The 25,226-nt window shown below is 43.4% G+C and overlaps 1 protein-coding gene across 1 annotated transcript in view; it reads right to left on the reverse strand.

Moving 5' to 3' along the window:
- Nucleotides 1–504: 504 nt before the first annotated feature.
- LOC120025677 (innate immunity activator protein-like) overlaps nucleotides 505–25,226 on the reverse strand; it is a 45,641-nt gene continuing 20,919 nt past the window's right edge. Inside the window, exons 2-10 of the mRNA XM_038970239.1 lie at nucleotides 12,230–12,346; nucleotides 10,908–11,041; nucleotides 6,940–7,062; nucleotides 6,421–6,652; nucleotides 6,239–6,292; nucleotides 5,839–6,121; nucleotides 5,091–5,249; nucleotides 4,126–4,846; nucleotides 505–1,025 (exon numbers count right to left, since the gene is read on the reverse strand). Of these exons, the coding sequence (XP_038826167.1) occupies nucleotides 933–1,025; nucleotides 4,126–4,846; nucleotides 5,091–5,249; nucleotides 5,839–6,121; nucleotides 6,239–6,292; nucleotides 6,421–6,652; nucleotides 6,940–7,062; nucleotides 10,908–11,041; nucleotides 12,230–12,284 (1,854 nt within the window). The 5' untranslated portion in view covers nucleotides 12,285–12,346 and the 3' untranslated portion in view covers nucleotides 505–932. The remainder of the gene's footprint in view (nucleotides 1,026–4,125; nucleotides 4,847–5,090; nucleotides 5,250–5,838; nucleotides 6,122–6,238; nucleotides 6,293–6,420; nucleotides 6,653–6,939; nucleotides 7,063–10,907; nucleotides 11,042–12,229; nucleotides 12,347–25,226) is intronic.

Genomic DNA, 25,226 nt, shown 5'->3' on the forward strand with positions numbered 1-25,226 from the left:
TTCTTGGGGGGATTCTTAAAATCCCTGCCCCACCCCCAATATTTGATTTAAGTTGTTTTGTAGTATGTATTGTTCAATGTGACATCCATGGTTAAATAAAAGTCCAACTTTCAAGTACCAATTATCTATATACAAAAAGTGTATTATAATGCATTATAAAATAAGGGTTTATCATGGGCATAATTCATGTCCAAAAGCAGGGGGCAATCATGAGCCATGAAGGCAACCGGCAGTAACTTGAACTTGGTTGCCAGTCAAAGAGCTTTTTGCTGCAAATGTCTGTCAGGGAGAGACTAGTAAATTGATAAAAGATAGTGCACCGTCAATGCTGAATGGTCGAATGATGACAAAATAATGTGTAACCAATGATAATAATATTGGTACTTATTCTGATTCTATGCATACCACCACTCAGAAACTTCCTGTTGGAACTGAATTCCCAACTCTGAAGAAAGTGAAGTTTAACAGAATGACACTGATAGGATTAACAGTATAAATCTTTATTTCATTATTTATTCATTTCTAAAGAGAAACTTTTTCCTTTTATAAAAACATCTAAATATATTTTAGAAACATTTTCGATAGTACTTAACACATCAATAGATCCGTACAAAAAACAGCTAACAAACTAACCATGAAAGAATGTTCAACACAGCGGCTCTTTCAGTAAAAAGGGAGGCACCAGGGGAACGTTGTGGTCTGTTGCTTTGTGCCTTAAGTGGACTTTCTTGTTGCCCGGGTAACATGTTGAAGTAAATAATATAAAGCCTCAGATCCTCTTTGATATTATTCCCAGTCTCTCGCTCTCTCTCATCTCATATCAGCACCAGGTCCAGTGATGTAATAAATTAATGAATAAATAGGGCTCTGTGGGCCAGGGGAGGTCAAAGCTTTCCAGAGAGAGGGTGGCACTGGGGGCCCTCTCACTAGTCCTACACCTGACTGACGATCTCAGAGTTGTCATCCACAAACCACTGTACTTGGGACCCGTCCGCTGCCCTCTGGATGACACGTCTCTGGGGAACCTGCAGATGGGACGACAAAAACAGGGAACATTTATTTCAATGTCTGTTTTTTCAAGTCAGTACTAACAGAGTTAGGCTTTTAAATATCACAAGAAATAACATTATTGGAAGTTCATAGTATGGAGAGAAGGCAACAAAGTAGATCATTGCAATAATGTTTCTATTGGTGGTTCCCTGCAACCCAAGGGCTCAGCTGCTGTATTACTCAGTTCTCACAACACCAGGAAGTTGTATATACAAATATGTTAAAGGAAGTGCAGTACATAGCACTGTGGTATAACTTCACCATTGAGAGCTCCATAACAAGGTCATAAGAGTTCAAAACAAATCAAAACTTTATTTGACTTCAGCCAGTGTCTGAAAATGCTTGGCTTTTAGCAGCTGACCCACAAGGGTGTGTCATTTTTCTCTACAGTGAGCCACAATGTGACTCAGCGTGACACTGTATGATTCAGGGGTGAGGTTGACGATGGGAGGGCCCACACGTACAGTATGTTCACTCCCACACTGCAGCTGTCTGAACATCTCTCAAACCTCCTTTACTTGCTGTGATCAGACCATCCCCTGAAATTAAGAATTGCTGCTACTGCTGCTACTACTACTGCTGCTGCTACTACTACTACTACTGCTACTACTACTACTGCTGCAAAATATTAGATCCAGTACTGTACTACAGCTGCCCATGCTTTTTCAACAGCTGGCAATATAAATCATCGCTGAAGGGTAGACAGTAAAACGATACAGGAATGTGGCACCTGGGTCTTCCTCTCATGCATGAACATTCCCACACCTTGCCCTCTGGAGAAAAGGAAAAAAACTCAGGATACCCACTACCTCTCATATTATAATAATTTCAAGGTCTTAAAAATCACATTGACTCACCACCTGCCTCCATAGATTTTCTTAAACTGTATCTGAACTCTAAAGATAGTGCATTCGGAAAGTATTCATAACCCTTGACTTTTTCCACATTTTGTGACGTTACAGCCTTATTCTAAAATGGATTAAACAGTTTTCTACCCCCTCATCAATCTACACACAATACCCCATAATCACAAATCCCAAACAGGTTTTTAGACACATTTTTTGCAAATGTATAAAAAAAAAATAACTGATATCACATTAACATAAGGATTCAACCCTTAGCTCGGTATTTTGTTGAAGCACCTTTGGTAGCGATTACAGCCTTGAGTCTTCTTGGGTATGATTTGCACACCTGTATTTGGGGAGTTTCTCCAATTCTTCTCTACAGATCCTCTCAAGCTCCTGTCAGGTTGGATGGGGAGCGTTGCTGCACAGCTATTTTCAGGTCTCTCCAGAGATGATCGATCGTGTTCAAGTCTGGGCTCTGGCTGGGCCACTCAAGGACATTCAGAGACTTGTCCCGAAGCCGCTCCTGTGTTTTGTTGGCTGTGTGCTTCTGGTCGTTGACCTGTTGGAAGGTGAACCTTCACCCCAGTCTGAGGTCCTGAACTCTCTGGAGCAGGTTTTCATCAAGGATCTCTCTGTACTTTGCTCCGTTCATCTTTCCCTCGATCCTGACTAGTCTCCCAGTCCCTGCCGCTAACAAACATCCCCACAGCATGATGCTGCCACCACCAAGCTTCACCATAGGGATGGTGCCAAGTTTCCTTCAGACGTGACGCTTGGCATTCAGGCCAAAGAGTTCAATATTGGTTTCATCAGACCAGATAATCTTGTTTCGCATGGTCTGAAAGTCCTTTAGGTGCCTTTTGGAAAACTCCAAGCAGGCTGTCATGTGCCTTTTACTAAGGAGTGTCTTCCTTCTGGCCACTCTACCATAATGGCCTGATTGGTGGAGTGCTGCAGAGATGGTTGTCCTTCTGGAAGGTTCTCCCATCTCCACAGAGGAACTCTTGAGCTCTGTTAGTGTGACCATCAGGTTTTTGGTCACCCCCCTGACCAAGGCCCTTCTCCCCCGATTGCTCAGTTTAGCCCGGCTGCCAGCTCTAGGAAGAGTCTTGGTGGTTCAAAACTGCTTCCATTCAAGAATGATGGAGGCCACTGTGTTCTTGGGGAACTTCAATGCTGCAGACATTTTTTGTTACCCTTCCCCAGATCTGGGCCTCGACAATCCCGTCTCGGAGCTCTACGGACAATTCCTTCGACCTCATGGCTTGGATTTTGCTCTGACATGCACTGTCAACTGTGGGACCTTATATAGACAGGTGTGTGCCTTTCCAAATCATGTCCAATCAATTGAATTTACCACAGGTAGACAATCAAGTTGTAGAAACATCTCAAGGATGATCAATGGAAACACCTGATCTCAATTGAGTCTTATAGCAAAGGGTCTGAATATGGTTTAGTATTTTTAATATGAAGTTCTGTTTTGTATTTTTAATACATTTGCAAAAAATTCAAAAAACATGTTTTCACTTTGTCATTTTGGGGTACTGTGTGTAGATTGAAAGTCATAAAACAGGTAGGCATCCCTGGTCCTGGATTGCTGCAGGTACTTCATGATTTTGATTTAACCAACCTGGAACACCAGGAGTGCTGAATTTAGGTAATAACTGAACCTATCAATTACCGAACCGATCAATTACCTTAGTAGTTCCATGTGGTGTCTAGTTGGTACAAAATCCTGCAGTACCTGCGACACTCCAGGAACAGGGTTGCCATCCCCGTCATAAAACGTGCTGAGACGAGTATCATTGAAGAGTTGTGTGTTGTCCTGTCCTCACATAGTTTGCTTACTAGTTCATGGAGGTAATACTTGTTTGTGTGTCAGGTGTGATTGTGTTCTACTGAACTGTGTGAGTTTGGCAAAGTAAGTTAACTTGTAAAGACCGCATTAATATACGACACAAACATTTTAAAAGAGTTCTGTTGATTCCATGGAACTTGCAGACGGGCCTGGACACAGCACCTCCGTATCATCCATCTTAACTGATTAGAAATCCCCTTCTCTAAAGCCTGCGGTGCACCGACTGACACCGACCTGACAGTAATATAATCCAGTGATATTAAGTTACAGGGAACCTGCCTGGTGCTAACAGTACTTCTGCAAAGACAATAACTTCAAATTGAGCAAATACAGTCATTTAGAGAGTGAAGTGCCATTGTGGCAGTTTACCTGTTCATGGTACTTGTTGTGCTGGGTGAGAGGTGACTGTACACTCCTCACCCTGGCCGCGCCCTGTCTGTCCAGGGAGCGAGGTCTGAACTGTTTGCGCTGGTGCCACGACTTGAGCTCTTCGTTTACCACCTGCTGGGGGAGGCCTCTGGATGGGTGGTGGGGATACTCCCGGAGCGAAGGGGCGCGGGACAGTCTGATGTGAGGGGGCAGGGACCTGAGAGCCCGCTGGGGGTGCAAAGGGGCCTCCTCGTACCAGTGCTCATACTGGCTGGGGTGACAGGGGAGCGGGGTGCCATGATACAGCCTGGTCATGTCCATCTCTGAAGGGTAAACCATCCTGTCGTCATAGTAACCCCTGTGGAAGCTGGGGCTGGACTGGTGCTGGGGGTTCTGGTAGAAGCTGGGGCCTGGGGGGTAGGCCATTGGTCGATGACTGTCATTGGGGCTGGAGTGTTGGTACTTATAGGTGAGCTGAGACTGCCTGGGCAGGTCACAAGGCATCTCACGACATGGTGAACTGGTGTAGGATGGGGCAGAGTGTTCAGAGTTACTGTCCTCAGTCTCAGAGCTGGAATGGTATATGGGATTTCCGTAGCCTGCCCTCAGGACAGGGGACTCGCCTGGAGACGTTACCACGTAATCCGTTAGTAGCCTCCTGGGAACACGGGTACGTCCTCGATCCTTATCCAGGTTCAATGGAGGCTCAATGTTGGGAAGTCTAAAATATTACATTAAAGCATTACAAACAAGGCCAAAACAGTACAAAACTCAACACTCATTTGTAAGATACAGTGAGACAGTCTCAAGATTCAAGCGGTGTGGGGACAGTGTGAATGAAATATACAAATGTTGGACAGTGGTGTTGTGTGACTGAGGTGTGGATGTCTTAGTCGAATGCACTGACTAAGTCGCTCTAAGAACCACTACCAAAATGTAAATGTAAAACATTTTAATGTGATGACCTGAGAGAGAGCTGGCGGCGAAGGTGCATCTCCGGGGTGGATGGGGCGCTGTTGGACTGGGTGTAGCTCAGTTTGAGATGGGAGGAGAACTGCAGTGTCAGGGCCGTGTCTCTACAACAGGCGTCCACAGGAGGCAACACAGGGGTCGTGGCTGGACTACTGCAGAAAGGTAACAACATGGACAGGAAGGAGAGAGAACTGGGTTAATGACTAAACCTTGAAGATGTTTTTATTCAGAGGAGAGCCATGAGTTGGCCAAATGAGTGCGTGTAATTTGCACGCTTGAACCTGTTCCATGTGCCCTTGTATCAGTCTATTTGAGCTTTCACTCAAAGACGAGTCACGACTTGAATCAGAATGTTCCCAAGTAATATCCTCCCCAAAATAACAAGGTACGTATTAATGTCAACTTGAGCGAAACCACTTGAAAAGGAACTCTCATTTTTCAAATGGAGTTTAAGTTTCATATAAGTGCTGCCAAAGCAGATTCCTGATCTTGTGGTTTCTCATAAAGGTAGATCCATTTGGGTTCAACTATGGAGCTGCATGAATTCAAAAAGTCAAGTTAATCTTATATTAGGCTACATGGAAACAATTACCAAGCTATAATGACTTGTGTTTAAGAGAGCTTTCACCAACCCGTGAAGCTTTAATTATAGCTATTCTTGGGCTTTCTTGTACAATAAATTCAAGGGTAGTATTCATATAAAATTACAGGAGGCACAGTGGGTTCTCCCTTGGCCTTTACCATGACTTGCTGCTACCAGAGCGTGACTTCTTCTTGGTCTTCTGGTAAGGCTGGTCCAGACTGGACTCTGTCCAGGGCGAGTGCTCGATGGGAGGGGCCTCCAATTCCAGGCTGGTGTTGAAACGTGACTGTAGCTCCTCCAGGGTTGGAGTAGTAGTGGGAGGCTGGTGGGGGCTAGGCCCAGGGGGTTGTGAGGGGTCAAGAGGAGGCTGGGGAGGATCTACTGGTCCTCCTAGGTGAGGGAGCTCCACGGATGGTTGAGATGACTGACTAATCTCCTCTACTAGAGAAAAGTAAAGATACAATTGAATTCAGTGTTATTAGGTACTTTGGTGGTATTGTCATAGCATGCTTATCCATATAACTTTTACAAGTTACATTTTTGCACAGTGACTCTAACCTTCGTCGAGCAGTACCGAATCCGACAGAGAGCTATCATCAGAAGTGCCCTGATCTGAAAACAAAAGCATAGCAAACAACCGTATTAATCCATGGGAAGAGCACTGGTATTCCATTCCTCTCAGGTCAGAGAGGAAAGATTTCAATGTTATTTTATCAGTTGGCCAGCAGGGCGGAGCTCACCTCTCTGTGTGCTAGTGCAGTCTGGCCGTGGTGAAGACCGCCCGTGCTGTAGGCGCAGCTGAATTGCTGTTTCCTGCAGTTGATTGACTTTCTTCTCCTCACGCTTGTACTGCTGTAACCGGCTTCTCTTCACCGCCTTGCTCTGGTGTTCCTCACAGCACAGTCTTTGGACCGCTTTGGTTATCTGCAGCTGCAGGGATAGCTCAGCTTCCACAGAGTTCAGCTCAGAATTCTACAGGATGTGACAAAAGGAGGTTGGGCAAACATGAGTGACTGAACATCAAAGATCTCTTCCTGGCACTTACGATGAAAGAAGCCTGATTATTGATGGTTGGTGGCAAGGAAGGTAGGGCCATGGCTTGAATTGAGAAACATAATATTTCTCCAAGGGGAACCACGGGAGTGGCCTTCAGTACTTACTTAGTACACTTGTGTGTGTGGCTTTTACAACTACTGTTAAAGGGATAGTCAGTGTAAATTACAATATTGTCCATGCCCAAACCCTGTCAGGCTTTTTACCACTGCTCCCTGTGGGATGCTCTGCTTGTCTAGTTTGAAGGCAGCTCCGATTCGTTGGCGGATTTGAGGCGGCTTCTCCCCAGGCAGCAAAGGGTAGTCTGCAGACAGCCGACCAGTCAGCTCCTATATGACATGGAAAAAAGACACCAGATGTAAGCTGGTTCAAATATGAGGAATCCTATTCTGTTAATGCAAGACAACAAAAATAATGTACAGTTCATTCAGAAAGCATTCAGACACCTTGACTTTCTAATTTTGTTATGTTACAGCCTTATTCTGAAATGGATTAAACAAAAATGTCCCCTCATCAATCTACACACAATACCCCATAATCAAAGTAAAAAAGGTTTTAGATTTTTTTTAAATTAAAAAATAAAACTGAAATATCACATTTACATAAGTATTCAGACTCTTAACTCAGTACTTTGTTGATTCTTCTTGGGTATGACACTACGAGCTTGGCACACCTGTATTTGGGGAGTTTCTCCCATTATTTTCTGCAGATCCTCTCAAGTTCTGTCAGGTTGGATGGGGAGTGTAGCTGCACAGCTATTTTCAGGTCTCTCCAGAGATGTTCGATCGGGTTCAAGTCCGGGCTCTGGCTGGGCTGCTCAAGGACAATCAGAGACTTGTCCCAAAGCCACTCCTGCGTTGTCTTGGCTGTGTGCTTCAGGTCTTTCTCCTGTTGGAAGGTGAACCTTCACCCCAGTCTGAGGTCCTGAACGCTCTGGAGCAGGTTTTCATCAAGGATCTCTCTGTACTTTGCTCCGTTCATCTTTCCTTCAATCCTGACAAGTCTCCAAGTCCCTGCAGCTGAAAAACATCCCCACCGAAGGATGCTGCCACCGCCATGCTTCACCGTAGGGATGTGCCCTAGGGATGATTGGCTTTCAGGCCAAATAGTTCAATCTTGGTTTCATCAGACCAGATAATCTTGTTTCTCATGGTCTCAGAGTTCTTTAGGTGTCTTTTGGCAAACTCCAAGCGGGTTGTCATGTGACTTTTTTACTGAGGAGTGGCTTCCGTCTGGCCACTACCATAAAGGCCTAATTGGTGGAGTGCTGCAGAGATGGTTGTCCTTCTGGAAGGTTCTCCCATCTCCACAGAGGAACTCTGTCAGTGATCATCGGGTTCTTGGTCACATCCCTGACCAAAGGCCCTTCTCCCCCATTGCTCAGTTTGGCCAGACGGCCTACTCTTGTAAGAGTCTTGGTGGTTCCAAACTTCTATTTAAGAATGATGGAGGCCACTGTGTTCTTGAAGACCTTCAATGCTGCAGAAATGTTTTGGTACCGTTCCCCAGATCGGTGTCTCGACACAATCCTGTCTCGGAGCTCTACGGACAATTCCTTCGACTTTTAGCTCTGACATGCACTGTCAACTGTGGGACCTTACATAGCCAGGAGTTGTGCCTTTCCAAATCATGTCCAATCAATTTAATTTACCACATGTGGACTCCAATGAAGTTGTAGAAACATCAAGGGTAATCAATGGAAACATGATGCACCTGAGCTCAATTTCGAGTCTCATTGCAAAGGGTCTGAATACTGATATTTCATTTATTTATTTTTAATACATTTTCAAAAATGTCTAAAAACCTGTTTTTGCGTTGTCATTATGGGGTATTGTGTAGATTGATGAGGAAAATTTTTAATTTAATCAATTTTAGAATAAGGATGTAACGTAACAAAATGTGGAAAAGGGAAGGGGTCTGAATACTTTCCGAATGCACTGTATGTTAAAGGAATACTTCGATATTTTGGCAATTAATCCTTTTCTCTACACCCCCAGAGTCAGTTGAACTCGTGGATACCATTTTTATGTTTGCGTGCAGTTTGAAGGTAATTGCTAACTAGCGTTATCGCAATGACTGGAAGTATGTTATCGTAGACTTCCAGTCATTGCATTAACACTACTTAGCATTGGCTTGAAAAACTGCATCTAACTTCCTTCATACTGGATGCAGAGACATACAAATTGTATCCATGAGTTCATATACATTGAACAAAAATATAAAACGCAACATGTAAAGTATTGTTCCCATGTTTCATGAGCCAAAATAAAAAAGTTTTCCAAATGCACAAAAAGCTGATTTCTCTCAAATTTGGAGGACAAATTTCCATCCACCTGACAGGTGTGGCATATGAAGAAACAGATTAAACAGCATGGTCATTGCATAGGTGCACCTTGTGCTGGGGACAATAAAAGGCCACTTTTAAAATGTGCAGTTTTGTCACTTAACACAATGCCACAGATGTCAAGTTTTGAGGGAGCATCCAATTGGCATGCGGACTGCAGGAATGTTCACCAGAGCTGTTGCCAGAGAATTGCATGTTCATTTCTCTACCATAAACTGCCCCCAATGTCATGCTGAGGAGTATTTCTGTCTGTAATAAAGCCCTTTGTGGGATTAAAACTCATCCCCAGTGTGTGGGCCTGTGGCCTCCAAGGGCCATCCATGGCTGCACCCCAGCCTAGTCATGTGAAATCCATAGATTAAGGCCGAATGAATTTATTTCAATTGACTGATTTCCTTATATGAACTATAACTCAGTAAAATCTTTGAAAGTTTTCTATGCCTGGGGCGGCTAGGTAGCCTAGTGGTTAGAGCGTTGGGCCAGTAACTGAAAAGGTTGCAAAATCGAATCCCAGAGCTGACAAGGTAAAAATCAGTCGTTCTGCCCCTAAACAAGGCAGTTAACCCACTGTTCCTAGGCCGTCATTGTAAATAAGAATTTGTTGTTAATTGACTTGCCTAGTTAAATAAAAGGTTAAATGTTGCGTTCATATATTTGTTCAGTATACATATTATATTAGTTAGTACTTCAGAGTCAATCGGTCCCCAATTCCTCCAAATCTACCAAGTTCCATGAACCCTCATTGAGTTAATTTTATTTTCCCTTCATTTTGAAATATTGTTTAAAAAAAATCTATCCTGCCTTACATGCTGGGACATGGAAATTGTTCTCAAATGTTTGTTACGCAATGCTGCTTTTCTATAGTTCCTACTCTTTCACAACACATTCTTAAAGCCTCACCGGCCCAGTGTATTAATCTCACTGGTCTACCTTCAAGCAACACAAACTCAACCTGAGTGTGAGAAAGTGCATTATTATCGATTTCATTTGGGAACAGACATAACACACACCCTGTGTTTGTTTTGTGTCAGTCTAAATAAAAAGGTCTATTTTTTTCTCCCAGACACAGACAATAGTGTCAGAACGGTTGGTCATGATCTGAGTCACTGTCGTGTTCCTGAGAGCATGAAGAGGTGTCATCAGAGCCTCCTACCGGGCAGCACACCTTGACAAGACAAGTCCCGACAGGAGAGCCAAGCCCAATTCTCAACAGAAAAGAATGATCAGAACTGGGCAGCATCCCAAATGGCACCCTATTACCTACATAGTGCACTACTTTGGACCAGTGCCCTATGGGAACAGTGTGCCGTTTGGGAAGCAGCCCCTCATAACGATGACAGATGAGACAGGGACATTGTCAGGGCTTAATTAGTTGCTGAGAGCCAGATATGGGAGAGATAATTTAGTGTTGACTAATAGGGAAACTTATTAGTCTGCCTCCTAATTGCCCCAACTTGTCTTAAAGCCCAACAAAACAAACCAAAGCCTTTCATTTCAGACTATGGGCAGTCTTTATTGCCTCAGTAGTTTCAGAGTGCCAGGCAAATATTTCATTAACATCTCAAAATAAAAACACACTAGTCTTGACAGTATCAGTTTAGTATATTAAGCTTTCGTATTGGCCTCTGTGCCTTTGTTAGAGCTTGATTAACATCTCTCTATGAAAGGCGCGCGCCCCCCCCCTCCCCGACATCACGGTCATGGTTTCACTGATGGGGAAATTCCAACTAATGTCATGGTGAAAATGGCCTGAACCCTGATAGTGGAGTGAGTCTGTGTGTAACATGTGTCTGTACCTAACGTGTGTGTCCTATATCCAGGGGTACTCACAGCCTCTCGGATGCAAAGCTTCTTCAGCTCCAGTAGGCAGAGCTCTAGCCGGTCTTCCAGTGACTTGTGCTTGAGCTTGACGGCCCGGGTGTGAGTGGTCACGTCCTTCATAATGGTGGCAGGACTATCAAGGCCTGGGACACACAATGACAAAGAGGCTACTGTGAAGTCTTAAGGATTGAAAACAGCGAGGTTATAGATAGATGGACACAATTTGTTGGCCCAAGTTTTCAAATTGGTAATGCTTGCTTGTCAATTTCATATGTTGCAGCTGTATCACGCAGATAACCCAACTGGTTGGAAAGAATAAACTATGACCAAAACTAAAAAAAGGTTTCAATACAAATGCAACCAAAAATGTTGCTCCAATCCTGAGGTTCTGCCCATTCACGAGCAGCAACGTTGAAGATGGTGAGCCAAGATGACACCTAGACAAGACATGGTTCTCTTAAAACACAATGTGTGTCTGTACTCATACTATTAACTGTTTTATTGACTGATACTGAAACTGTCATGAAAGTGTGATGGTTTCACTCTCAGGTTGATCCTAAGGTGATAAACAATGTGGTTGCCCTACAGAACCACCGTAGACTAATGACAACTGGGTTACATCCCAAATGACACCCTACTCCCTACATAGTGCACTACTTTTGACAAGAGCCCTGTGGGTAGCCCAAAAGTAGTGCACAATAAAGGGAGTAGGATGCCATTTGGGACGAAAACCCCGAGTTCATTCACAGGGCTACTAATGTCTCCAGGCCAGCTGCATTGTGTGTCACGTGCTTTCAGAGATGATCAACTCAATCCCTGCAGGTACTGACAGACAGCGGTGAAAGCCATCGAGGGTGTGACGGGGAAATAAAGATGTCACACAGAAACTGCCACCGGAATGGCAACCATGCAGGAGAATATAAACAGTAGAAAACATGGCAATGACTGAATGACAATACCCCCGATTCTGTCTGGATTGATAATCTCCATTGTGGGTAAAAGACAGTGCGTGACTAAATAACATTTGCAGTGAAGAATGTGACCAGCAATAGCTCAGCTACTGGTTTATAGAAACCATTGGTAGTGGCCACTGCATCTTCTTAGAAATGGAGCACCAAAGAATAAATAAAAGGATTATAAACCACTTTTGAGTAGTGTGGCTTGCTTGCTTACTACATCATTATAACTGGAACACCAATAGGTTTTTAAGACAAAACCCATGACATATCAAGTTAGAATTTTTTGGGACTAATCTCTCACTACAGGTGTCCCATTATAGTGAATAAATGTTAGTGTCATGGAAGTTGATAAATGTATTATTTGGTGCTTACCAGAATGGAGAATGATACCACTGTCTGTGTCACTGATCTCTTCTTTACCCTCCATGTCTGTGAGTCTGGTGGTTTACAGGGGTGGGGGAACAGGAAAGTGTCTAGTTTCACGATGCCCTGCAAAAATACACGTTCATTTTCTTCAACGATACATTTTATTGTCCATTTACATGGAAATTCATTTTAAAAAGCATAAAAATGCTATTTCTTTTTTTTTTTTTTACAAAACGTCTATACAGTCTCACTATACTACAGAAAAGAATCCTGTTTAATAGTAGTAAATTGTTGCTTTTCAGCAAAATTAGAATATCTAATTTTAGACAAAATTAATGGATCCATCCACCACTAAGAGACGATTACACTTTCAACACCCCACTTAAACCTTAAACCATGAAGAAGTCCATGTGACACAAAATCAAGGGGGTCAAACCAAATTCCCTGTGACTTTGCACAGTAAACAATGGAGTGGACCACTCTTTCCTATTACTATGGGCCATTCCCTCCCGTTACTCCCTGTCAGCACAGCCTCACCAGGGTTTCAAACCAGAGTGGATTCAGACTGACTATCTAACTCTAAACCTGAGGTTTGTGTCCTAAACAGCACCCTATTGACTATATAGTGTTAATTTTGACACCACCTGGTATAGAGGTCCTGGATGGCAGGGAGCCCAGCCCCAGTGATGTACTGGGCCATAAGCACGACCCTCTGTAGCGCCTTGAGGTTGGAAGCCAAGCAGATGCCATACCAAGCAGTGATGCAGCCAGTCAAGATGCTCTATATCGCGCAGCTGTAGAACCTTTTGAGGATCTGAGGACCCATGACAAATCTTTTCAGCCTCCTGGAAGGGAAAGAGGCATTGTTGTGCCCTCTTCACGACTGTGTTGGTGTGTTTGGACCATGATAGATCCTTAGTGATGTGGACACAGAGAAACTTGAAGCGCTCAACCCGTTCCACTACAGCCCTGTCGATGTGAATGATGGTGCGTTTAGCCCTCCGTTGCCTATAGTCCACGATCAGCTCCTTTGTCTTGCTGACGTTGAGGGAGAGGTTGTTGTCCTGGCACCACACTGCCAGGTCTCTGACTTCATCCCTATAGGCTGTCTCATCGTCGTCGGTGATCAGGCTTACCACCATCGTGTCGTCGGCTAACTTAATGATGGTGTTGGGAGTCGTGCGCGGCCACGCAGTTTTGAGTGAACAGGGAGTACAGGAAGGGACTAAGCACGCACCCATGAGGGTCAGCATGGCGGCCCGTCAGGAAATCCAGGATCCAGTTGCAGAGGGCGGTGTTCAGTCCCAAGGTCCTTAGCTTAGTGAGGAGCTTGGAGGGCACTATGGTGTTGAACACTAAGCTGCAGTGAATGAACAGTATCCTCACTTAAGTGTTCCTTTAGTCCAGGTGGGAAAGGGCAGTGCGGAGTGCAAGAGATTGCATCATCTGTGGATCTGTTGTGGCGGTATGCAAAATGGAGTGGGTCCAGGGTGTCTGGGATGATGGTGTTGATGTGAGCAAAGCATTTTATGGCTACAGATGTGAGTGCTACGGGGCAATAGCCATTTAGACAGGTTACCTTGGTGTTCATGGGCACAGGGACTATGGTGGTCTGCTTGAAACATGTAGGTATTACAGACTGGGTAGTGACTGAAAATGTGAGTGACGATACTTGCCAGCTGGTCAGCGCATTCTCGGAGTACGCGTCCTGGTAACCTGTCTGGCCCTGCAGACTTTTGAATGTAAACCTGTTTAAAAAGGTCCTACTCACATCGGCTACGGAGAGCATGATCACACAGTCGTGCGGAACAGCTGGTGCTCTCATGCATGGTTCAGTGTTGCTAGCCTCGAAGCGAGCATACAAGGCAGTTAACTCGTCTGGTAGGCTTGCGTCACTGGGTTTCCCTTTGTAATCTGTGATAGCTTGCAAGCCCTGCCACATTACAGCTGGTGTAGTAGGATTCGATCTTAGTCCTGTATTGACACTTTGCATGTTTGATAGTTTGTCTGAGGTCGTAGCGGGATTTCTTATAAGGGTCCGGATTAGTGTTCCACTCATTGAAAGCGGAAGCACTAGCCTTTAGCTCAGTGTGTATCTTGCCTGTAATCCATTGCTTCTGGTTGGGATATGAACTACGGTCACTGTGGGTACGAAGTCGTAGATGCACATATTAACCTCTTTGGGCTAGGGGGCAGTATTTTGACGTCCAGATGAAAAGCGTGCCCAAAGTAAACTGCCTGTTTCTCAGGCCCAGAAGCTAGGATTTGCATATAATTGGTAGATTTGGATAGAAAACACTAACTTTCCTAAAACTGTTAAAATAATGTCTGTGAGTATAACAGAACTGATATGGCAGGCGAAACTCAGAGGACAAACCATCCAAAAAAATCAATATTTTCAGCCTACCACTGTTTCCAATGGCTGTCATGTTTATTATGAGGCGAAATCCTCCCAGATTGCAGTTCCTAGGGCTTCCACTAGATGTAAACAGTCTTTAGAAAGAGTTTCAGGCTTGTTTTTGGAACAATTAGCTAGAATTTGTAGTTTTTCTAAGTGGCTCCCATTTTGGCTGTAGTGTTTTACATGCGCGTGGATGAGAGCGCGTTCTTTGCTGTTTATCTCCGGAAAAGGCAATAACGATTCTCCGTCTTAAATTTGATTATTTATGTATTAGGGTACCTGAGGTTTGATTATAAACGTTGTTTGACATGTTTGGTGAAGTTTATTGGTAACGTTTGGGATTCATTTTGTATGCATTTAGAAGGAGGGAAACCGGTGGATTATTGAATGAAGCGCACCAGCTAAACTGAGTTTTTGGGGTTATAAAGAAGGACTTTATCAAACAAAAGGACCTTTTGTGATGTAGCTGGGACCTTTTGGAGTTCCAACAGAAGAAGATCTTCAAAGGTAAGGCATTTATTATATCGCTATTTCTGACTTTCGTGCCGCACCTGCCTGGTTGAAATATGTTTTTCATGCTTTTGTATGCGGGGAGCTGTCCTCAGATAATCGCATGTTGTGCTTTCGCCGTAAAGCCTTTTTGAAATCTGACACAGCGGCTGGATTAACAAGAAGTTAAGCTTTATTTTGATGTATGACACTTGTATTTTCATGAATGTTATATATTTCTATTTCTGTAATTTGAATTTCACGTTCTGCAATTTCACCAGATATTGTTGAGGTGGGTCGCTAGCGGAACGCTTGCGCCAGAAAGGTTAACGAAGCCGGTGACTGATGTGGTAAACTACTCAATACCATCGGATGAATCCTGTAACATGTTCCAGTCTGTGCTAGCAAAAAAGTCCTGTAGCTCAGCATCTGCCCACTTGTGTATTGAGCGTGTCACTGGTACTTCCGGTTTGAGTTTCTGCTTGTAAGCAGGAATCAGAAGGATAGTGTTAAGGTCAGATTTGCCAAATTGAGGGTGAGGGAGAGCTTTGTATGTGTCTCTGTGTGGAGTTAAGGTGATCAAGAGTTTTTTCGCCTCGTTACACAGATGACATTCTGGTAGAAATTAGGTAAAACAGATTATTTTAATGCAGGAAAACTATCGGCCTCTAGGAGCGCCGCCTCTGGATGAGCATGTTCTTTTTTGCGTATGGCCCTATACAGCTTGTTGAGTGCGGTCTTCGTGCTAGCAACGGTTATTGGTGGTAAATAGACTGCTAATATAGATGAAAACTCTTGGTAAATAGTATGGTCTACAGCTTATCATGAGGTATTCTAACTCAGGCGAGCAGAACCTTGAGACTTCCTTAACATTAGAGATTGTGCACCTTTTTACATCAGCAGTTGTCACAAAGTGCTTTACATATTGATTTACAGATACCCAGCCTAAAACCCCAAAGCAATGCAGAAGCAGTGGCTAGGAAAATCTCCCTAGAAGGCAGGATCCTAGGAAGAAATCTAGAGAGGAACAAGGTGCTGAGGGGTGGCCAGTCCTCTTCTGGCCGTACCGGGTCATATTCAGTCTGTCCACTACCGGAGTTTCTCCAACCAAATGCTACTTTGGTTGACCATGTCCTTGGAGCCATTTTGGCTCCTTCAGCTAGAGGCCAGTTGGTGGAATGACTCAGGTATGACATGATCCTGCTGACATCACCTTGATCCCAGATCCATACACTGTGTCCAATGCAAGACTAGTATGACATACGACTCTTGCTATACAGAGTCTAGGGAGCTTCCTGTGACTAAAGCGGTTTGTGAAACTTCCACATCAGAGTGACTGACTGCAAATCTCAGTTTAGGCAATGATTACTTGAGAGAGAAAAAAGCAAGGGTAGTTTAAATTGGCTGATGCAACTGTGTGCAGAAGGCGTAAATGATAACAATGTGTTTATTATCCCGAAACCTCTTGAATCCCAATGCAATGCACATATTGAGACATGTGGGATGAGGTTATAACGGAATGAAATTCCAATCTCCGGTCTATAGTATGCAAGGCAGGTTGTTTTGTGGAAAAGCTGCCACGATATTTATTATCTTAGTGAATTCTTTATATAAAACACACAATAAATGTTATAATAAAACAGGGGCATAATATATTTTACCCAAGACTGTGAATGGGCTATTCATGATTATAAGACTCGAACCTCAATATCTATAAAGCCAAATGATAAAGTATACAGCGAGGCAAAGGTAGACACAAAAAACAAAGTCTAAACATTTCAACAAAATACTGACGTAGGCGTTAAACAGGAAATGATTCATTCCGCGTCAATCAAGTGTCCATTATCTCCCCTGGTAGCTTACATGAAGCATAAAGACTGTATACCAATTGAAACAGCCCCCGTCACTTTCAAGAAACCATTTAACACCGAACACGTCCCCCCACATGGTTCCAAAAGCCATGGTTACTGGGTCAACTAAAATGAAGATGGTCAAAAAAATTATAATTACAGGGCATTACGCAACAAGCTTTTTCTATTTCAATACAAACTTGGTTCTCCTAGTAAAGGATAGTGGACAGGGAATTACAACAAAATAAATTACTCTCAGCATAGGTTACGTTTCATGATAAAAATATATAAAGTATTTTGACTATAAACAGTGAACTAAATGTTCACTTCAACTGGACAACAAGTCGAACAACAGTTTGCGTACATATGCTGTGTGTAAAATTAAAGCACATTAAAAGGAAATGCACTTACATTTTCAATAATTTGGTTCAAAAGTAGACTCCTGAAAACTGCCTAACTATTCTCGTATTCCCCACTTGAATGGAAGTGATTGAAAGGAGAACTGTGATTAGAAGTAAGGTAGGAGAAGGATGACTCAACCACGAAAAGGGGAGTAGTTTGCGAAGGCGCGCATGGTGCATACCTGTGCACTGCTGAACCTTCAGGACAGGATGCGATTTAATGCACTGCTTTGAAATGTGTAAACAATGATGATAATGGGAATTGTTACATTTCAATTAGTCCCTTATCAAGGTGCGAGGTGAAAACCAGGTACAGCATGAAGAGAGATTAGGCTACCACGAACCGATTGTGTCAAATATCAATGTGCATTTTATCATAGTCTGACATTATTGATTTCACAAGAACACCTCAATCACAATTATTTGTAAGTGGTTGATACCATTTTCATAAAATGTTATTGGTCACATACACGTGTTTAGCAGATGTTAAAGAAGTAATAAGAGTGAATCATTGTAAGTTGTAAGTCTAATGTTTTGTTCCTATATCTTCACATAAATGTTACCATGGCTATAAAACTTTTGCTACAGCTCAGTAAAGGTTTGTTAATGAGAACCACACCAAATGTATAAGTAATTAATTTACCATATTCAGACACAAGTTTTAATACATGCATAAACATTGATACTGATTTGTTAGAATGTACATTTACTGCCCTCTCCTGACCACTTCAGTAAGTTGTCTTGGAACTATGCATATCCAAATGAGTTAAGCATTTGATTTTAAATCCATACAGCAGTTTAGAGCAGGGGTTCCCAACCTTCTTCACTCAGGCATTAGAGAACATCCTGCAAGCGCGCGCCACGTAATTTCTATGGGCACAAGACCTGTTCACTCCCCTCTTGTTGGTAGATAAAATGTTGCAGCAATAGCTCTCTAAGTTCTGCAATGACTGACATGACAAGAGGAAAACTGATGATGTACTACCCAATTTCGAAATTGCATCTTTTGGATTCTACTATAACAACGTTGAAAGCCGGAAGGAGTTCCTTTAAAACACACACACAAAGTTTGGGAACCACTGGTTTAGAAGACTTCAAATAACTTAAAGATTCACTTACAGTGCCTTCAGAAAGAAAGTATTCACGCCACTTGACTTTTTCCACATTTTGTTGTGTTACATAGTGGGATTAAAATGGATTTAATTATAATTTTTTATCAACGATCTACACAAAATACTCTTAATGTCAAAGTGGAAGAAAAATGCTAACATAAAACATTTGAAAATAAAACACTAATATATCTTAATTAGATAAGTATTCAACCCCCTGAGTCAAGATATGTTAGAATCACATTTGGCAGAGATCACAGCTGTGAGTCTTTCTGGGTAACTCTAAGAGCCTTGCACACCTGGATTGTACAATATTTACCTGTTTTTATGTACCACTACACCCAGCTTAAAACACCGTCCCAGAAAAGTTTGAGATCGGAGATAAAATCACCATGTCGTTGCCTAGTCTGGGTGTGCGGCTGCCACGACGCTCGTTTCATGTGAGCAGGTCAAAGACGCAATCTGAGGGCTACTGATCTTTGAGCAGTCCCAGACATCCTGAAGTTTTTAAACACGTTTGCACAAAATCTGCAATGCTCTTGTAGTGTGAGATGTGCAACAACTCGTTTTGAGAATGGTGGTCAGCAATAGCCCTTGAGATGCTGATGTTGTTTCGCATCACCCAGAATGTGTAGACTCTTGAGCAGAAGCGTTTGTACTTGCCTTTAACCAAAGCATCAAATCATTATAGCTCTGATGATCACAAGCAATGTTTTTCAATTCAAAATGTTGGCTAGATATTTCAACTCTGTACGGCATGCGTGGTAAGGGCAACACCTGTTGTATTAGGCCATGTGACATAAAATTTTACTTGATTTGTGAGTGTGACTGAAAACGTTAGAGGCTGCTTTGAGCCACAGCTCGTTCTAGCTACAATCTAATCGCATTGCTGTTTTCACGAGACAGCGTGGTGGTATCAAGAATCCTCACGAGCAAGAGAAGAGTCTTGCAGAGTGTGACACCCCGTCTGTGCCAGATAGTTTAGTGTGCGCACAACTAGGTTGGCAAGACAAAAAAAACAACAGGAGAGATGGTCGTTTAATGTGAGCGGCTCACAGATATTAGGCTTTTGAAAGTCATGTAGTGTCCAGGCATTAGGGACCACCCACTTTAGATGTCTGACTGCCAACATTTATCTACACGATTCTACATGTAAAATTTGTGCGCAAATTACTTTGAGGTGCTAAGTACTCTCGACCAGCAAACACTATTGGTGTGTCTGAGTCCTTTGGTATGAGTAGGAGTGTGTGAGCCAGAGGAGGACCTAAAATGCCCAGTGCCCACCAGGGAGGGAAGAACATAGTGGTGGGAATCAGAATGTGTGGACACACAGCACCTGCTCTACCACTGCATGGCTCACATACTCAGAATCCTGATATTCACTCCGTCTCTCAAAGAATGCTGGCGCCTAGAGACCCTGAACAAGCCCCCACAATTCCCAGACAGCAGGGTATCAAATCACCAAAGACATGGCACCAAGACAGCAGCAGTTAAAAAAGAAAGAAAAAAAAAGGAGGCAGATATCTGGTTCAGCCAATTCCATTACTAAACAGACTTTAAACCCCAGGCGCTCCAAGTTCATAAATTATCCTGGTAGAAAAGTAGTTATAACCTAAAGGTAGGGTAGTATCTGAGGTCTTGCCCAAGTGCCAAAAAGGCTGGCACATTCCACAATTAACTCACTGTACAATCAAAAGATCGGACTTGTGTACAAAGACAGAATGTGAGGCAAATATAGCTGGCCCAAGAAGAGAAAGGAGATGTGTTGCACAGCCACACAGTGCTTTGTTCGACATATATAAGATTTCCATGGGATTGAGGAGAGCCGCCCCCTTAAGCCTTTCTATAAGGCCCTGTAGATTTCCATCACCGCACTTTCCGGTTTCGTGTCCCAAATGGCACCCTATTCCCAATATAGTGCCTTACTATGCACCTTATGAGCCCTGGTCAAAAGTAGTGCACTATAAAAAGGGAATAGAGTGCATTGTGGGACGACTCCTTGGTCTATATTGGGTGTGGGAGCTGAGTATACACAGGCGACTCTGAGGGGTTGTTGTTGTGGTGATCCCCCCCACAGTCCAGCCCATTCACACAGGAAACTCATGTGCACTGAATGTGGCAGTGAACCATGTCTCAGGAAAAAGCTGGAAGTAGGATATTCTGCTTTTACACTAGCACTCAACCAACCTTGACAACAAAAACCTCATGGGTGACTAGGCCGTGCACTCTTCCCCTCTCTCTCGTTCTACGAGTACCCTCTGGGGTCAGTGTCTTAGACTAGGCCAATGTCTGCTGACACCCAGGACATTGCCATGAGTGCTGCAGAGTGCAGAGAGACATACATGCTCCAGTCCGGCACAAAACAAAGCCTGCCTTGGTTCACAGAGGACATTAAAGGATGGGTTGTGTCAACCAGAAATCCCAGAGAGACACAAATTGTGTTTTGTTGAAGGGAACATAGCAGCCGGCAATAACACATTCCCTGAATGTTATTGTGTCTCTATAACAACATAACGGAATTGCTAGGCTATACGTAGCAACTTAGCATTACCCTCAGTCAGCTGCCAGAGTGAGAACGAAACAGTCAGACCTTTTCCAAACGTAACATTTAGCAACTTTACTCGCTCTAGCTCCGGCATCGGTAATTAGCTGTTCACAATTATTCTAAATTACTGGTGCCTTGAAAAGTAATTGCCAGTTGAAAGAGGTTTTGAGAACTCCAAGTAAACAAGACTCTCAGGGTTACTGAACTCTCCCGCCCTTCTGGTTGGTGTCTGTGTGGCCTTGTGAGGCTCCCATAATGAAGATGTGTAATGGAAATGTATTTGAAATTAGCCAAAGCAGAGACTGGAACATCTCTGATGTGGACAGCACAGGTTACCTCCCAAATAACACCCTGGCAATTCCCTATATAGTGCACTACTTTTGACCAGAGCCCAATAGGCTCCGGTCGAAACTAGTGCATAGGGTGCCATTTGGGTTGTAACCACAGTCTCCGACTGCCATTCCAGCATCCAAACCAAAGATAGCTGTGATCTGCAGGAATACAACCCTCCTCACTCATTACCACAGTGGCTGCGCTTAAAGCCATCAACACCGCTTCACAGAAAGCACCGCCAAGGACCTCGTCGCTGACACATGCCCTCTACTTAGCATTCTGTGGGGTGCAGGATATTTTTGGCCAAGAGAAATACACTTGCTAACCAGCGGGACTGCTTTTAAGAGTCTAACGAGCACTTCAAATGTGTTTTGGGAGCATGGGTTTTACCACACGCACATCACACAAAAGATGGGGGAAGTAGCCTCATGCAAAATGGGTTTGGTGTTGTTGAGGATAAAAGACAGTGCTATTCAGGACATTTCTAACATTACTCCCTTTAATTGAATGGCTCAAAAAAAATATTCTTAAAACATTTGCTCTTATTTAGTGTGTACTGATTATGATCCAGTATTTTTCACTCGGATCCATCCCTTTTCAGTGATAACTCAAATAGGATTTGGGAGGTCCATAAAATAAATTATGTTGTGAATGTATGAATTAACGTCATATCAGACAGTGAACCATTAGCCTAACTTATAGGTACTCATCAATTACCATTGTATTTCATTATAAATTCCTATGACATGAGGGTTAGGTCCTCTTCTCTATCTTTCCCTGCTCATCTGAGAGGAAGTTCACAGTTCCTTTCAGGTCAATGTATTACAGCAACAGAATGGTCAGAGTGGGTTACTGTTTAGTCTGGATGTCTGTACTGCAGGGGGTGGGGCAGCAACGACTAGACATGTTGACTATGAGACTGCCAAACGTAGTGCCACCCTGTGTGGTAATACAGTCCAGTATTAGACCTTCTGGGTATGTTACATACATCAGAGAAAAAAGATGACAAAATCAGCAGAGAATTATTTTAAAGGCATACTGGGCTAGAGAAATAATGGCGAGTTTAACTGCAGTATAGCAAGGTAACCCTTGTAAAAGAGGTCCTCTGACCTCAACATAAAAGGTTACAGAGAAAATTGTCTAGGTCTAATCAAATGAGTACAGCATCTGAACTAAATATTCATAAAACCTTATGCAACATTATTTAGGGGAACAGTAAGCGTGCTGCTGTGTGAACATGACATGCCAATGGACTAAATTGAAGCATCATTCACCGAGGTGACAGTCACGAGTATCACACACCCTGAGACTATAATCAAGTACCAAAGCTCAACTGTCAGTGGCTCAATAGAGGCATGCTGTTCTGCCTTTCCCTTGCATCACCCTGGCCCTAACCCCACAATGCCACAGATTCCAACACTTCACACTCGTTCCCAGCACGTCCACCAATTTCCATTGAATTTCAAGACCACTTCATTCACAGAATGTCATTAAAGTCACTCCTTAGAGGCAACAAATACCCATAACTTCCTGAGAGGTCTGAATAGAATATGGATGCAGATATGGTTTTGAGTGGTGGAAATGTAATCATTTAATGCTAAAGGGGCAGTGCAATAAAAAAATATATTTCCTGTAAAAAAAAAAATATATATTTCCACACGATGAGGTTGAAATAAGTCTTATGTGTTGTTCAGGTGGTATAGAGTTTTTGCCCACAGCATGACATCACAATCTGATCTGATTATTCAGACCAATGACCAGTCATCTTTTATTTGCATATGTACCCTCCTTTCTTTGAAGGCTCTAGAGCAGGGTTCTCCAACCCTATTCCTGGGGAGCTACCCTCCTGTAGGTTCTCACTCCAACCCCAGTTGTAACCAACCTGATTCAGCTCATCAACTAGCTAATTATTAGAATCAGGTGTGCTAGATTAGGTTTGGAGCGAAAATATACAGGGCCCGGATTCAAACATTTTTTGTTATTCTTAACAAGGTTAAATGCCATTTCTTCCTTAACTTTATTTCTCAATTAAGTTATAGAAAGAAACTTAAGAACATTTTCAATGTTTTTTCCTAAGAAAATAGTTACGAAATTAGATTCTTGAAAATAAAATTATAGGATTACTTCTTGGAAATGTTCTTAATTCCAAGATAGCTAAAAACCCTCGTCTTAAAATCATGGAAGTGAGAAAATAAGCTAATGAAAGCACTTGAACACGTTTAATTGATTCAAACTTCATCTGAAAGTTTCAGTATTGATTGTTTTAAATCCAATATACATACATATATAATATATATATATATATATATATACACACACACACTGCTCAAAAAAATAAAGGGAACACTTAAACAACACAATGTAACTCCAAGTCAATCACACTTCTGTGAAATCAAACTGTCCACTTAGGAAGCAACACTGATTGACAATAAATTTCACATGCTGTTGTGAATAATGGAATAGACAACAGGTGGAAATTATAGGCAATTAGCAAGACACCCCCAATAAAGGAGTGGTTCTGCAGGTGGTGACCACAGACCACTTCTCAGTTCCTATGCTTCCTGGCTGATGTTTTGGTCACTTTTGAATGCTGGCGGTGCTTTCACTCTAGTGGTAGCATGAGACGGAGTCTACAACCCACACAAGTGGCTCAGGTAGTGCAGCTCATCCAGGATGGCACATCAATGCGAGCTGTGGCAAAAAGGTTTGCTGTGTCTGTCAGCGTAGTGTCCAGAGCATGGAGGCGCTACCAGGAGACAGGCCAGTACATCAGGAGACGTGGAGGAGGCCGTAGGAGGGCAACAACCCAGCAGCAGGACCGCTACCTCCGCCTTTGTGCAAGAAGGAACAGGAGGAGCACTGCCAGAGCCCTGCAAAATTACCTCCAGCAGGCCACAAATGTGCATGTGTCTGCTCAAACGGTCAGAAACAGACTCCATGAGGGTGGTATGAGGGCCCGACGTCCACAGGTGGGGGTTGTGCTTACAGCCCAACACCGTGCAGGACGTTTGGCATTTGCCAGAGAACACCAAGATTGGCAAATTCGCCACTGGCGCCCTGTGCTCTTCACAGATGAAAGCAGGTTCACACTGAGCACATGAGCACATGTGACAGACGTGACAGAGTCTGGAGACGCCGTGGAGAACGTTCTGCTGCCTGCAACATCCTCCAGCATGACCGGTTCGGCGGTGGGTCAGTCATGGTGTGGGGGGGGCATTTCTTTGGGGGGCCGCACAGCCCTCCATGGGCTCGCCAGAGGTAGCCTGACTGCCATTAGGTACCGAGATGAGATCCTCAGACCCCTTGTGAGACCATATGCTGGTGCGGTTGGCCCTGGGTTCCTCCTAATGCAAGACAATGCTAGACCTCATGTGGCTGGAGTGTGTCAGCAGTTCCTGCAAGAGGAAGGCATTGATGCTATGGACTGGCCCGCCCGTTCCCCAGACCTGAATCCAATTGAGCACATCTGGGACATCATGTCTCGCTCCATCCACCAACGCCACGTTGCACCACAGACTGTCCAGGAGTTGGCGGATGCTTTAGTCCAGGTCTGGGAGGAGATCCCTCAGGAGACCATCCGCCACCTCATCAGGAGCATGCCCAGGCGTTGTAGGGAGGTCATACAGGCACGTGGAGGCCACACACACTACTGAGCCTCATTTTGACTTGTTTTAAGGACATTACATCAAAGTTGGATCAGCCTGTAGTGTGGTTTTCCACTTTAATTTTGAGTGTGACTCCAAATCCAGACCTCCATGGGTTGATAAATTTGATTTCCATTGATCATTTTTGTGTGATTTTGTTGTCAGCACATTCAACTATGTAAAGAAAAAAATATTTAATAAGAATAGTTCATTCATTCAGATCTAGGATGT

This window comes from Salvelinus namaycush, chromosome 2 (genome assembly GCF_016432855.1).
Source record: "Salvelinus namaycush isolate Seneca chromosome 2, SaNama_1.0, whole genome shotgun sequence".
NCBI classification, from domain to species: Eukaryota; Metazoa; Chordata; class Actinopteri; order Salmoniformes; family Salmonidae; genus Salvelinus; species Salvelinus namaycush.